Source organism: Muntiacus reevesi, chromosome 2 (genome assembly GCF_963930625.1).
Source record: "Muntiacus reevesi chromosome 2, mMunRee1.1, whole genome shotgun sequence".
Lineage (NCBI taxonomy): Eukaryota > Metazoa > Chordata > Mammalia > Artiodactyla > Cervidae > Muntiacus > Muntiacus reevesi.
The window spans coordinates 10,761,516-10,777,470 of NC_089250.1; the positions used below are offsets into that span (position 1 = coordinate 10,761,516).

The 15,955-nt window shown below is 40.8% G+C and overlaps 2 protein-coding genes across 2 annotated transcripts in view; both read right to left on the bottom strand.

The window, feature by feature from the left end:
• Positions 1-15,955, bottom strand: part of LOC136159106 (ninein-like protein) — a 129,174-nt gene that overhangs the window by 74,287 nt on the left and 38,932 nt on the right. The gene's annotated exons all lie outside the window — the stretch shown is intronic.
• LOC136159094 (ankyrin repeat domain-containing protein 7-like) overlaps positions 1-15,955 on the bottom strand; it is a 71,231-nt gene that overhangs the window by 36,378 nt on the left and 18,898 nt on the right. The window contains exons 8-12 of the mRNA XM_065920908.1: positions 11,789-11,895; positions 10,168-10,305; positions 8,847-8,914; positions 6,309-6,342; positions 5,133-5,202 (exon numbers count right to left, since the gene is read on the bottom strand). Of these exons, the coding sequence (XP_065776980.1) occupies positions 5,133-5,202; positions 6,309-6,342; positions 8,847-8,914; positions 10,168-10,305; positions 11,789-11,895 (417 nt within the window). The remainder of the gene's footprint in view (positions 1-5,132; positions 5,203-6,308; positions 6,343-8,846; positions 8,915-10,167; positions 10,306-11,788; positions 11,896-15,955) is intronic.

Consider the following 15,955-nt stretch of genomic DNA (forward strand, 5'->3'; position numbering starts at 1 on the left):
AAAAGGCAAAATGATAGGATACTGAAAGACGAACTCCCCAGGTCGATAGGTGCCCAATATGCTACTGGAGATCAGTGGAGAAATAACTCCAGAAAGGAAGAAGGGATGGAGCCAAAGCAAAACAAGACCCAGTCGCGGATGTGACTGGTGATAGAAGCAAGGTCCGCTGCTGTAAAGAGCAATATTGCATGGGAACCTGGAATGATAGATCCATGAATCAAGGCAAATTGGAAGTGGTCAAAAGGAGACGGCAAGAGTGAATGTTGCCATTCTAGGAATCAGCAAACTAAAATGGACTGGAATGGATGAATTTAACTCAGATGACCATTATATCTACTACTGTGGGCAGGAATCCCTTAGAAGAAATGGAGTAGCCATCATGGTCAACAAAACAGTCCCAAATGCAGAACTTGGATGCAATCTCAAAAATGACAGAATGATCTCTGTTAGTTTCCAAGGCAAACCATTCAATATCACGGTAATCCAAGCCTATGCCCTAACCAGTAACGCTGAAGAAGCTGAAGTTGAATGGTTCTGTGAAGACCGACAAGACCTTTTAGAACTAACTCCCAAAAAAAGACATCCTTTTCATTATACGGGATTGAAATCCAAAAGTATGAAGTCAAGAAACACCTGGAGTAACAGGCAAATTTGGCCTTTGAGGTACAGAATGAAGCAGGGCAAAAGCTAATAGAGTTTTGCCAAGAGAACACACTGGTTATAGCAAACACCCTCTTCCAACAACACAAGAGAAGACTCTACACATGGACATCACCAGATGGTCAACACCGAAATCAGACTGATTATATTCTTTGCAGCCGAAGATGGAGAATCTACACAGTCAGCAAAAACAAGACCAGCAGCTAACTGTGGCTCAGATCATGAACTCCTTATGGCCAAATTCAGACTTAAATTGGAGAAAGTAGGGAAAACCACTAGATCACTCAGGTATCACCTAAATCAAATCCCTTATGACTATACAGTGGAAGTGAGAAATAGACTTAAGGGACTAGGTCTGATAGACAGAGTGCCTGATGAACTATGGACAGGAGACTACTTGTATAGGAGACAGGGATCAAGACCATCCTCACGGAAAAGAAATGCAAAAAGCCAAAATGGTAGTCTGAGGAGACTTTACAAATAGCTATGGAATGAAGACAAGCGAAAAGCAAAGGAGAAAAGGAAAGATATTCCCATTTGAATGCAGCATTCCAAAGAATAGCCAGGAGAGATAAGAAAGCTGTCCTCAGTGATGAATGCAAAGAAATACAGGAAAACAACAGAATGGGAAAGACTAGAGATCTCTTCAAGAACATTAGAGATACCGAGGGAACATTTCATGCAAAGATGGGTTCGATAAAGGACAGAAATGGTATAGACCTAACAGAAGCAGAAGATATTAAGAAGAGGTGGCAAGAATACACAGGAGGACTGTACAAAAAAGATCTTCACGACCCAGATAATCACAATGGTGCGATCTCTCACCTAGAGCCAGACATCCTGGAATGTGAAGTCAAGTGGGCCTTAGAAAGCATCACTACGAACAAAGTCAGTGGAGGTGATGGAATTCCAGTTGAGCTATATCAAACCCTGAAAGATGATGCTGTGAAAGGGCTGCACTCAATATGCCAGCATTTTTGGAAAACTCAGCAGTGGCCACAGGACTGGAAAAGGTCCGTTTTCATTCCAATCCCAAAGAATGATCAAACAACCACACAATTGCACTCATCTCACATGCTAGTAAAGTAATGCCCAAAATTCCCCAAGCCAGGCTTCAGCAATACATGAACGGTGAACTTCCAGATGTTCAAGCTGGTTTTAGAAAAGGCAGAGGAACCAGAGATCAAATTGTCAACATCCACTGGATCATAGAAAAAGCAAGAGAGTTCCAGAAAAGCATCTATTTCTGCTTTATTGACTATGCCAAAGCCTTTGACTGTGTGGATCACAATAAACTGTGGAAAATTCTGACAGAGATGGGAATACCAGACCACCTGACCTGCCTCTTGAGAAACCTACACACAGGTCAGGAAGCAACAGTTAGAACTAGACATGGAACAACAGACTGGTTCCAAATAGGAAAAGGAGTACATCAAGGCTGTATATTGTCACCCTGCTTATTTAACTTAAATGCAGAGTATATCATGAGAAACGCTGGGCTGGAAGAACCACAAGCTGGAATCAAGACTGCTGGAAGAAATATCAATAACGTCAGATATGCACATGACACCACCCTTATGACAGAAAGTGAAGAGGAACTAAAAAGCCTCTTGATGAAAGTGAAAGAGGAGAGTGCAAAAATTGGCTTAAAGCTCAACATTCAGGAAACTAAGATCATGGCATCTGGTCCCATCACTTCATGGGAAATAGATGGGGAAACAGTGGAAACAGGGTCAGACTTTATTTTTGGGGGCTCCAAAATCACTTGAGATGGTGATTGCAGCCATGAAATGAAAAGACGCTTACTCCTTGGAAGGAAAGTTATGACCAACCTAGAAAGCATATATAAAAGCAGAGACATTACTTTGCCAACAAAGGTCCATCTAAGTCACAGCTATGGTTTTTCCAGTGGCCATGTATGGATGTGAGAGTTGGACTGTGAAGAAAGCTGAGCACCGAAAAATTGATGCTTTTGAACTGTGGTGTTGGAGAAGACTCTTGAGAGTCCCTTGGACTGCAAGGAGATCAAACCAGTCCATCCTAAAGGAGATCAGTCCTGGGTTTTCATTGGAAGGATTGATGCTGAAGCTGAAACTCCAATACTTTGGCCACCTCATGAGAAGACTTGACTCACTGGAAAAGACCCTGATGCTGGGAGGGATTGGGGGCAGGAGGAGAGGGGGACGACAGAAGACAAGATGGCTGGATGGCATCACTGACTCGATGGACGTGAGTTTGAGTAAACTCCGGGAGTTGGTGATGGACAGGGAGGCCTGGCGTGCTGCGATTCACCGGGTCACAAAGAGTCAGATACGAATGAGCGACTGAACTGAACCTTCTCATGGGGTAAGCATTATGACAGATGACATCAGAAACCCCAGATGCTCCTCTCCTTACCCCAACTGACTGCTCTACAAATACTATGACACCCACTAGATTATTTTCTCGACCAAAATGTTCTAGAAAAAAAATTTGTCCCTGGTTGTTTAGAGCACTACTGAAAAACTAAGACATTTAAATTAATCGCTATATTCTGAAATTCACTTGCATGATTTCTACATGCATGAATTATCACTTGGGAAGGGAAATACATAAGTTTAGATTTTAGTAGAACCTTATTTGGATAGGTTACAAGTGCAAACAGGATAAGCTACTTCTATTCTGTTTGTTAAACAGCAAAAGACAAATGATTGTTTCAATCTGGCTCCTTCGAAGAAAAAGGGAGAAAAACCAAGAGTAAACCTGTAGAGAAATGATCATGAATGAAAGCCACAAACACAGTAAACAGAAAGCCATAATCAAACATGTTCACAAGAGACAGAGATGGACTGAAAGAACAGACACTGAAGGAAAGTATTCTGCAAAGAAATATTAGGTTAACAGTAAAAAAGAGAGAAAAAGGTGGGGGAGGAAAAGAAAGCAGAGAGAGAGAGACATTCCTAGTCAAGCACAAACTTAAGGAAAAAAAAAATAAGCATAATAAGGTTTGTGGAAAAACACGAACATTTAAAATTTATATACTGTAGATCAATAATATATCAGTATTCTTAAGGATATACTATGAACAAAGCCTCTGTTTTATATGCTTTTATTAATATATAAATTACACATCTATATTGTTCTGCAAATTTTATGAAAATGTCAACATATGTTGTCTATAAAACATATATTTAAGACAGAGGGTTTTGTTCATAATATATCCCTAATATAGTGATCTGTATTACTGTAAAACTTTTTGTTTATAAATACTACCGTATAAGAGTTGAATTTTGCCACTATAAAAAGTGTCATTCGATTAGCTACACACGGTCATCTATCACTACCTGAATGTTGTAAAATATTACTTGAGAGAGAGAAAAATTGATTAAGAAATATTCCTAACTATTCACTGGGAAAAAGAACTGGTAATCAAAATTCTGAGGAGAATGTATGGCTTGAAAAGAAACATTTAATGGAACAGAAGATGGGGCAAAAAAGGTCAAAAATTTTCACCTAAATTTCTCATCTCACAATGAGTGGACACTGAAAAAAACACTGTAACCTTTCACTTTTCACGTATTTCTTATTTATTTCCTTGTTATGCAGGACCCCCTTCCTCAACATAACACAACTGAACTATATTACCTGTAACATTATATAGGATACCGTTTGTCTCTTTATTTATTCACATTCAAAAACTATCAACACGGTTCTTACACTCGAGACCTATGCTACATGCTCCAGGAGATGCACAACTGTTTTCTGAACTCCACTAGCTTACACTGATACGGGGCTATAAGATGAATACTTAAATCACAATAATACAAAATGTCTGAAATCCGAAGTTTTAGAATGTGACACAGGACTTGGGGTAGGTCTTTTTAAAACTACAATAGAAAAAAAAAAAAAAAATCCCAAGCTGCAAATTTTGTCTTATGGTTATTCACAGTCTCTGCTTCTATGAAGGGAAAGTCGCTCAGTCGTGTCCGACTCCCTGCAACGCCATGGGCTCTGCGGTCCATGGGATTCTCCAGGCCAGAACACTGGAGTGGGCAGCTGTTCTCCAGGGGACCTTCCCAACCCAGGGGTCGAAGCCAGGTCTCCACCACTGCAGGCAGATTCTTGACTGTCTGAGTACTGCACTGTGAGTATTGCAAAAGTCATGTCCTTATGGTTTAAAGTTCACAGTAAGACTCTTTATCCTTGACCAAAATTCATAGTTCCTTCATTGTGGGAAAGCTTTTCCAATACAATTTTCCTGTCACTCTGTATTTTCCAGCCCATTGTTTTCTTCACCCCACCTTCATTATTCAGCAAAGTTAAAAAGAAAAAAAAAATCAACCAGTCATATTTCCATAAAATTGTTTGCTCTGAAGAACTTTCCATTATAAACATAAAACAGTGAGAGGGACACCATTGCTGAATTTAAGAGTAAATACTACATGAAGCTAAATTCAGAGTATGGAAACTAATTTCACAAGAGGGCACTTTACCTTGGTTTCAAAATCTAAGACTTCATCATCTGACGGAGGCCATGAGTCAGCACCAGGTTTGCTGCAAAACCTTTAGAGCATAAACATACAACAAAAACGAGTGAGTTCATTTCTTTAAATGAAGAAAAAAAAACCAAGTGAAAGTTTGGCTGTCTATGCAGTAAACGAAGTTTCTTGACAATTAAAATTTGGCATCTGTTTTCAAACATTTTTTTTAAGATATTTTGATGTGGACCATTTTTAAAGTCTTTACTGAACTTGTTGCCATGCTGCTTCTGCCTTGTTCTGGCTCTCTGACCCCGAGGCCTGCGGGACCTCAGCTCCTCTGACTGGAGACTGAACCCACAGCACCGGCACTGGGAGGAGAAGTCTTATTCACCATCTTACCCACTGCTCCCCAGAGAAGGCTCCAAGAAGATGCTGGTTACCTGTTTCTGCTCCCATCTCTCCCAACCTATGACACACCTAGGGAAGCCTCATCCTTAGTTTCCACTAACAAAGACTGACAGCCAATAGATTGGCAGAGCCTGAAAATAATATGTTTTCACCAAGTCCTAATAGCTGAAAATCTAACTGATGGACTGACATAACTTTTGTTTGCCCGAAGTGGAATAAACCTGATGACTCAAAGCAGAAGGATATGCTGTTCCTTCTCCATTGTCTGTCCCTGGTTCAGAGACTAATCTGTGTCCATCAGAAATGGCAGTCTTGGTCCTGCAGCAGGGGAATCACTGATGGAGAAGGCCCCATTCCTCCCTTTACTGTGAAGGGGATACAGGAGTCCCCCGCAATGTCTAAAACTGAAAATGGACACAAGTCAGAGAACAATTTTACATGTTTCACTTATATGCTAGACGGGTACTTCTCAATTTCTGCTGAGGGACACGAGAGTGGATGCTGGAGCCAGGCAGGCCAGCTGTCAAATCACAGGTCAACTCATTTTAACCATGGAATCATGGGTCAATTCATCAACCTCCCCGAACCACAGTTGCCTAATTAACTAAAAGCAGGACACAGTTATTTACAACGCTGCTCTGATGACTCGATGAGGTCACAGATGTTACGCCCATAATGCAGTCTCTAGCCCGGAGTGGAATGCTCAACAAACAGTAGCTTCTCCTCTCTGTGTGTTCTCCTAGTAACACGTACAATTTTTAAAAATCCGTCAAATCCTACCTGCTTAAAGAGTCTTCTTCAGAACTCGTATCTACTATTAAAGAAAAAAGGAAGACACATTTTAAATCAACAAAAGAAAAATACAGACTATTCAAACCTCAAGACTGATGTTTTGTTTAAAAGGATTCCTTTGGGACCACACCTGGAGACCACACTAGAGGGAATAGTGATTGTACTATACTCATGGGCCATTAATGCCTAAGAACCACTCCTCTCCTTTATGATCATCAAAGGCAGAACAGAAAAAAAGAAAGAACTGCTGATACAAGGACCATAATCCTAACCAAACTCTAGGAGACTGACAGAAAATGATACTACACCATTAATAGAATCAGTACTATAAACTGACAATAGCACACTTGAACAGCACAGTACTTCTGGACGTCCATTCCCTGGAGCAGTGAACAGAGCCTACAGGTGTCTTGCTGGGACATAACACAAATTCTCTGGCTCTTCAGTTCAGGATGAAAATGCCCTATCACAAGGAAGCGTGGTCTACAGGCTCTGAACTTCAGAGCGTGGTAAAACATAGGAAACAAAGTCTTCCTGGCCCTCTTTCCAAATGCAAGAGAAGTATGAAAGATGTAGTGATTCCAGATTTAGCAAGGATAATCTCTTGAACGGGGGGTGGGGGAGGGTAAATGGGTCAATTGGGTGGTGAGGATGGGGACTGGACTTGCAGTGGTGAGCATGCTGCAGGGTTCACGGAGGCTGAGCATTTTTAATGCTTTAAATATATATGTGTACATAGTAATAAATGTGAAAAGTATCATCTCTTGAGGCTGTCACCTTCCACTATTCAAGAGTATCTGGACCACCTAGAGCAGGATGGTCCAAACAGTGCTGTGTTCAACTGAGGGCTATCATTACATCAATCCTCCCCATTATATGGCAAAGGTTGAGAGAAATCATGCTTTTTCAGCTTGGAAGGCATTCGTCATCAGACCCTAAGCTGATGAATAAGGGGAGGGAGGGAAGGAGAGAGGAAGCTATGGATTCTGGTGCTGTCGGACAACGTTTCCCGTGCGTCATCATGATCTGATGCTGGAGGGATGACTCACGTGCAGTGACTCCACGGGGAGAGGAGCACTGCAAGCTTGAGCCTGGAGGGCAGGAGCAGTGACTTTCAAATGTTTGCACCCTGTGACATCAGAACAATGCTTAGGACATAAAAGACACTTGAAAGTTATCTTTTTGGTGAACAAATGAACAAATAAATAAGAATGTTTTCTTTGAAAACTCTGTTCAAAAACTATAGAAATTAACCAGGGACAACTCTATTCTATTCTGAGCATACTGAAGACCAAGACCCTGTGTCATCTCTGTATCGCCGCTAACGGGTAAAACCAACCTACAGAAGTTCTTTGGTGGATGTTGTCGCTGTGCAGTCACTGAGCCGTGTCCGCCTCTCTGTGACCCGATGGACTGTAGCTCACCAGGCTCTTCTGTCCATGGGACTCCCCAGGCAAGAATACTGGAGTGGGTTGCCATTTCCTTCTCCAGGAGCTCCTCCCGATCCAGGGCTGGAAGCCGTATCTCTGGCACTGGCAGGCGGATTCCTTACTGCTGAGCCCCTGGGAAGCCCCCTTTGATTAGACAGCGGTGAACTAGGTTTAAAGGAGTTCTCAGAGAGCTTGGACAATGTGCGAGATGCCACATCGGGGGGACACGGTGGTGTTTTTGCCCTTGTGAAGTGCGCTGGTTCTTTTATTAGAATCTGCAGAGTCCCAAGTTGATCTATTTGAAAATCTATTATGATCATCTTTTAAATAATGGCAACAGAACATGCTGTTCTTACAAAACTATACTATCATGACAATTATCCAACACACAGAAGAAAACATCTGGTTCTAATGAAGTCAACCTATCTCACTCTTTTTGGATCTGTGAGGAATAAAATTGGTAATAGAGACCTTGTTGACACAATAGGCAAAATAATCGGTGCTTCTCAACGAGGCATCGCTTTTCTCATCTGTACTATTGGAAGGTATCTTCCGAAAGTAATCTCTTCCTGGTATGCTGCACATTGGTTCAGCACTGCAGTTCTTCTTGTTTATCACTTCTTATCCTACCAGGAACGGACTGTTGAGGCTCCCAGTTTAAACGATGGTAACTTTTTTAATGAGACCGATCACTACACAGTAAGTAATAACTACTCATTCACTAAATGCAAACTATTTGTAAAAATTAAAGCTCCACTTTTATAAGAAGTCAATTTGCTACAATAGGATTACAGATGAAATATATATCATACTAACTTAAACATTTTTTGTAATGTACATAAAAATCTAATACAGGATTTTAGGGGCTGTAATTAAATACATGGAATGCTTTTCAGACAATACTGTCTCTGATGTTAAATTACCTACAATTAACTTCTTTAATAATTCTGAAGACTAGACTATTAAGAAATTCATTTAAAAACACATGCAATCTACACTAATTTTATCATAGTTCTTTCATTATTGAAATTTCCTCACTCCTACTTTATCTATGGTAGAATCACCAAGAGTAATTCATTATTATCAGATGACATACCTGGGTTGCTCTTTTCGGGAGGAGTTTTAGGCCTCTTTTCTTTATATTCAGAGATCAGTTGGCAAATGCTATGTGTTAAAAATGTGATAAACAATATTTTAACACTAATATGAAAAAAAACTACCAAATATGTTAAATTCTTAGATTATTTCAGACAATGTCAGCGATAATATTAAAACTACAATTGTCCCATACATTTCAAGTTTCTAAGTTCTACCAAGTTTTATTTAGCATGTATTTAAAGGAGAAAGAAAAGGAAGATGACGTAGTCATGAACTGAGGGCAACAGAGCTCAGTAGATTAACCAGATTTAGCTTGGCATACGAAAACTCTTTCCAACTCGCAAATCCTAGCTCTGTAACCGACTGCTCTTTGATCCGAGAGAATTGCTTCCCTTGAGTTCAAAGTCATCCTCTACACAACTGGGATCTTACTGCCTTATTTCACAAGGGGATTAAGAGGAGTTAATGAGATAATATATCCCCAGAATGCTTGCAGAAACAGTCAAAGAATGGAATAATTTGCTCTTGAACGTTATTGTTGGAACTACTTTGGAATTCCAAATAAAACCAATGTGTGTTTTCTTATATGTTTAGCATTCAAGGGTTTCAGGGAACTGTTATTAATTATGGTGATTAGTGTTCTCTGTGGTTTGTAATTTAGGGAATCTCAGCTCTTATATAATTTGTACCTAAATTTACTTATAAAATATGAACTCACTACAGGAGGTAACATAATTATCCCCCATTACTGTAGCTAATCACACCAAGCACAGAAAACTAATCACAATCAAGACCTGGCCTGGACCACTACTCTCCCTTCTCTACCTGCTCAAACTCTCAACCAGCAGATCTTTCTGACAATGATGCTTAATCTCCATGTTCATCTCTGATTCACGTGGAAGACATAACCCTACTCTTACAGTGGATACTGGCAAGTCCTAGGCAGGGCTTACCTCTCTGAATTCCTCCGAACTAACTTACTTGAGATTTAAGGAGGTCTGGTGAATGGGTTCCTTGTGAGACAGACTCAGAAAACATTTACAGTTGAGGCAGATAAATCCTTTGGAAGATTTTCATTATTGCAGGAAACAGATCCCATGAGGGGCCAACCCTCCATGTAACCATGGAATCTCAGGCAAGCTGACACCCACTACTCTGGGAAGGATGACAGGGAACCTATGACCTAAGGAAAGGTGCCCCCACAGGATAGAGGCTGCCTGCACCGAACAGAAAACTCTCACTGGTCATGTAACGAATGACAGTTAAAATTCTTTTTGGGGCAGTTTAGTGATCACGGGCGTTTTAATGTGAACACTTACGTATTAAAACCACGAAGAGCAGCATATTCTTCTGCAGTCCTTCCAAAGACATCCTGAGAAAAGACGTCAGCACCTCGCTGAAGGAGAAGACTGACGACACTCACAGACTCATAACTGACAGCAAGGATGAGGGCGGTTCTAAAAGAACAGAGAGACGGCGTCACCCTCAGGAAGCTGAGGGAACTTACAGAAACAGCTCGTTTGGTGTGCTTTACCAAGGTGACATCTTGCCGTTTACACGCTCAAGTGTGCATCCTTGTAAACGACCTCCAAGGCTAAACTGAAGCGACGGAAAAGCAGCCTCCTGCCCCGCTGGGATGGCACGGAGCAGCACTTACTATTTCAAAAGTCCCTGATGGGGACTTCCCTGGTGGACCAGGGGCTGTGACTCCAGGCTCCCAAGGCAGGGGGCCCAGGTTCCATCCCCGGACAGGGACCTTCCTCCCACATGCTGCAACTGAGAGTTCCCACGACTAAGACCCCAGGCAGTCAAATAAATAAATGCTTTTCAAAAATAATATCAAAGTCCTTGATGGACAAGAAACTGTGCTGAGGTCACTTATCTGAGGCAGGTGAGTGTTTAAGGAACGAATCCCCCATTTCCTCCTTAGTCTGATATATTATGCTTCAAAGTCAGCTAGAGGCTGGGTTAAGCAAAGGCTATTTGCTGGTTTAAAACAAAAATATTAACAATAATGGAAATAAAAATAGTCACCGTGGCACTTAATGATGTGGACAAGCATGTGCTCTTCACTAAATGAAATACTATGTATACGCACAGCCACCTTTGAAGGATGCATTACTATTTGCCGTTTTGTACAAGGAAACTTATTTGCTGATGATAAGTAATGTGCCCAAGGTCATAACCCTAATAGGGAGGAAAGCTAGGAGCTGAACCCAGTCTGAATCTAAAGCCCATCATTTTCGTCTGTATCATCCACCTCTGACTTATCTTTGTTGAAGCAACTGTTTATCCAATTAAACCTATCATTCTTCCTTCTACCTTCACTTAAAATGAAAACATCAAAATGTACTAGAAATAAAAAGGGATAAAAACTGATGAGCCCACAGTATCTGGTGACAGTGATTACTAATCACTTTTTGTTGTTGTTTAGTCACTAAACTGTGAAGGACTCTTCTGCAATCTAATAACATCAGTATTTTTCAAAGAAAGTAATTGAAAGCAAAGAGTCACCCAAAAGACAAAATCAAGTCCTTTATGTTTAGTGTGCATTTTTTAAGGAAAAATATATACAAAGTAGAGGTTAAACAATCATTATAAAAGAATTAAGAAATTCGATACTGTCATAAGGTAAACTAAAAAGCAGAATCCATATTGTATAAAGCTAATGAAACTAGTATGAAATCCCTCAGCATCTACAAGATCAACCAGAAAAAAGAACAGGTTGCATATGACATCACTCAATATTATAAAGGAATACGAATCCTGCTATATATCCCTGCTGTATAGTTTTTCACGACTCCCAGTCAGAATAATTGGTTTTCTACCTAACTGATAAAGTGTTGATCACAAATGAAACCTTATTAATTTAATCTTTATCTTGATGTTAGCACCCAAGAACAGCACTAAGGTTTTTAAAAAGAAAAAGAACAACTGTACCTTTTCATCTTATCAACCGCGTGTACATTTGCTTCTTTCTTTACTAAAAATTCCACCATTTGCTGTTTCCTTTCACTTATGGCCAATAATAATGGTGTGAGGTCATCCTGTAAAACAGGAAAAACCATTTCGAATGTACCCAGTTAACCTATTTCTAAATTGAACTGAAAATCATGGAATAGATTCTCTGAACTTAAACATATAATTCAGAAAGCAAATAAACGGGAGTCCCTCCTCCTCAGCCCCGGCGCGCCTTCTATCTCTTCAAGATGCTCCTCCTCCTGGCCTTCCCTGGGCGTCCAGGGGCTAAGATTTGAGCTCCCAAGCAGGGGGTCCAGGTTCCATCCCTGGTCGGGCAACTAGAGTCCACATGCCGAAACTCAAGATCCCACGTGTGACAACTAGACCCAGTGTAGCCAAATACGTCTTTTGAAAAGCTAAAGAATAAAATGCTCCTCTTCTTCCTCTTCCAAAGATGAACCACAGAGTCATTCTCTAAAACTCACTTTCAACATTTACTGGTTCCAAGAATCTTTGCTTCTATCATGGTATTTATCAGGAATATTGTAGTATTTACTTGCTCTATTACTAGTCTCAACACTCCTCCAGAGAGAATCAATTAGCTACTTGATTTAGTAGCTGCATATTTTAGGAACAACGCTGAGGCAGGAATACATCATATTATCTGTGGCATGCATAACCTATGCAAGGATGACCAAGAGTAACCTCATGAGGTTCACAGACATTCCAATGGGAATGTTATCCTCTACATGAACATGCAAAGAGAAAGGTTGTTTTCTTTTCTTCCAAAAAAACCAACTGTGGGCACCATGTTTCTCGGCCTTCTCAGCAAAGTCTCCTGATATTTAATCTTACTCATTCTCCTTTGCTTCTTCCTTACCCCACCCTTAAGTGAAACTGACAGGTCAGCATTAGCTAGATGCTGTTTCAAGCAGAACAACAACGCTTATCTTCAAAGACCTTTCTTGACGGCGCTTATCTTCAAAGACCTTTCTTGACGGCTCTCATGTGATGACCTCCAGGAGGAAGCTTCCTTAATCCCTGAGTTCTGGTCTCTGTCTTGCTTTACGGCTCTTAGTGAAGGATTACAAGATAAGTTACCAATAAATATGCACTCAGCATTTTCTCGGGGAGTTGCTCTTCCGTGAACTCTCCCCACGCTCTCTCTCATAATCCTGTGTGTCTGGGAGACTCATTCAGTGTGAAACCGCCACAACCAACTTAAAAATTCTAATTTGAAAAATTCAATCGCATCCTTAAGAGATTCTTTTAAAATATGGAATCAATTATAGATTAATTAGACTGTCTTTAAAACTTTGAAATAGTTATCAAAATAAACTATAAATCAAGAATTGGAAACTCAGATGCTTATGGAGAGGGAAACCTGGTGACCTAAGTGAAAAAGCCAGGTGAGGCTGGCAAACCCGCAAACACACACCCCATACAGAAGGGGAGGCCTCCACATGCAGATCAAACAGTAGAATGGGCTCAAGGGGGACCAGATTTGGGTCTCTGAGAAGCCTGAAACGCAGACATCTGCATGAGTTTCCTAAATTTTAAATGTTGACTCAGTTTGTGGAATTAGGTAAGCTAAACATAACCAAGGACCACATTTGGTCTGTAGCCCATTTGTGCTTTTACGTTTTGCTGTTTCCAAACAGGTGGGCATAAAGCAAATATTTGTATGTGAAAGTTTTCCTTTCTTGAGTATCATGTGTTTCACAAGAAAAGTGGGTCTCAACATGTAATAAAAATTGCTATTGACTCATAATTTTATTAAAATAAATTTAAAAAACAAGACAAAATTCCCACTTGAAGACTGTTTCCACTGCTTGTTAAAACTACAATCTCTTTCTAGAATTCTCCCAGATTATTAACCAAATGGATAATGAGTTCCTAAGACTGCTGAAACTAAATGATTAAAACAATCCCCATCTGTACTAACTTCATGGGTTTTGATGTTTAAAGCTGTCCTCTCGCTTATGCCAGGACGCAGCAAATCTAACAGACACACTGCAAGAGTCTGTCCTGCTGACACCAAAAGAAGGCTCATGAATTACCGTTACCGCGGTCAGGAAAACCCTGTTGCTAACAAACATCTGTTGACCTAATGACCTGGTTGGTAACAGAAGCTGTAAAATTCTTAAAGGGTCAGACTCTACAGATGAAGTGACTTGGCCATGAGCAAATCTCTAAAGACTCTTGGAGTGTCACTGAATAATTAGTGGTTGGAAGAAAAAGGAGTTATATCACTCAAGCCAATAGATATTGCCAAAAATGTTCCTTTTAACTTCTCAATCACAGAGGCAGAGGAAAAAGTCAGGCTAATATTGTTGCAAAGGAGGGAGCTGACGGAAGTAGATAGCATTGATCAAACTCCAACTCTTCTATAGATTACTTATTGTTGAGATAGGTGCACTAGAAATTATACTTAATCACTCCATAGTTCTTCACCAAGGATCCTATCAGAATCTCAAGGAAATATTTCTAAATACACAAGTCCAGGCCTTCCTCGATTTATTCCATCAAAATCTTCAGGGAACAGCCTAGGTTTGTAAATTTTTTTATAAACTTTCCCAATGGATTGTGGTTTTCACCAGTACAATCTAGCTGAGAATTAGCCCAGCAAACATTCCAGTCTCATCTCTAACCCACATGGCCAATTCCTTCTCTTACTTGAGGATTTGAAGAAAAAAGAAAAGTGTAAGAGGCAAGAGTCATCAAAACAATTAAATTTTCCTGGGTAAATAATGGTAGAACAGGGACTAATAAACACAAAAGGCAACCGGATCTCATTTTTTATAAACCCCTTCCTTTCCATCAAGACCTTCTAGATTGAGAGCAGAGTCTAGACTCTTATCTAACTGGCTCTTTCTGCCAGAATAGGATAATATTTCTGTTCAATATTGGTTCTTCTCTCTTCTTTCCAACTTAATCACCGCCTCTTCACTGCTGATCTGATTTCTGCAGAGTCTTCCTAAAACTGATACCTAGGCAAGTCTCCAACTCATTCAATCTCTTTCTCAAAATAACAACTATTATATCTGAAACTGAAAAGCACCTTACCAAAATATACAAACTGAAGGGGGAAAACAACAAAACCAAAACCTCAGGACTTCTGTGGTGGCCCAGAGGCTGTGTCCCAGCACTCACAGTGTAGGGGTCTGGGTTCGATCCCCGGTCAGGGAACCTGAGTCTGCATGCTGAAACTAAGGCCTAGCACAGCCAAATGCATATTAAAAAAAAAAAAAAAAAAAAAAAAAAAAAACAAACCCTCTTCTTGGCATTTCCCCAACTGCCAAAATTCCAGCCTGATCTGCGTTTTTCACCTGCTCGCTCTTTTTCCTTTCCTCTTAGTCTCTGAAGCCTTGGGCAATGAGAAAGAAATCATTTTTATATAAATCATTTTTTCATATAATTGGAATGTGCTAACAACAGCAACATTTCTATTATGTTGTCAAATGCTTGTTTGAGTTTTAAGACAAAGTCTACTTCTCCAAGGCAAATTTTGCATTACTGTGTCATTTTAGACTAATTAGAAAAAAAAAATTTTTTTTCAGTAAGGGAAAAATACTTGGAAAAAGTTTTACCTTTAACAATTGCTGTTATCACAAATATCTGCCATAAACAAAAAAGAACGCTTTGCTCTCTAATGCTTCTTGAGCAATATCGTGATTTAAAGTGACATCTTAGACAATCAAGTGCTTTCAAAATATTTTCACTCAGGGAAGGCTGGAGCTTCCAAGCAAGGAAAACTGCGCCCAGCTGTGAGAGTGGGGGAGCTCTCTCTGCAGCTCCTGGCGGGGCTGCAGCTGCAGGAGAAAGAGCAGGAGGGACAGCTTCACCATCACCAGCTCCCCACACTCAGCTGCAGCCCCGCCGAGCAGCCCCCCAGGGCTGAGAGTGGGAGACCCGAGCTGTGCACCTGGCGAACCAAGTGGTCACCAGCACAAGTGAACGCCCTGGCTGGTGTCAAACATGACCTGACCCACTTGGCCGGATCTCAGAACAGGGGTCCTGGAGGGCTCAGGGCTCCAGGCCTGCTGCCTCCCCGGCCCACCTGCACCCCCCAGCTCCCCCTGCTGAGCACTGGTTCTCCTTCCTCCTGCCCCCATCCCTCCCCCAGCAGCTGCGCCCATTCCCTGA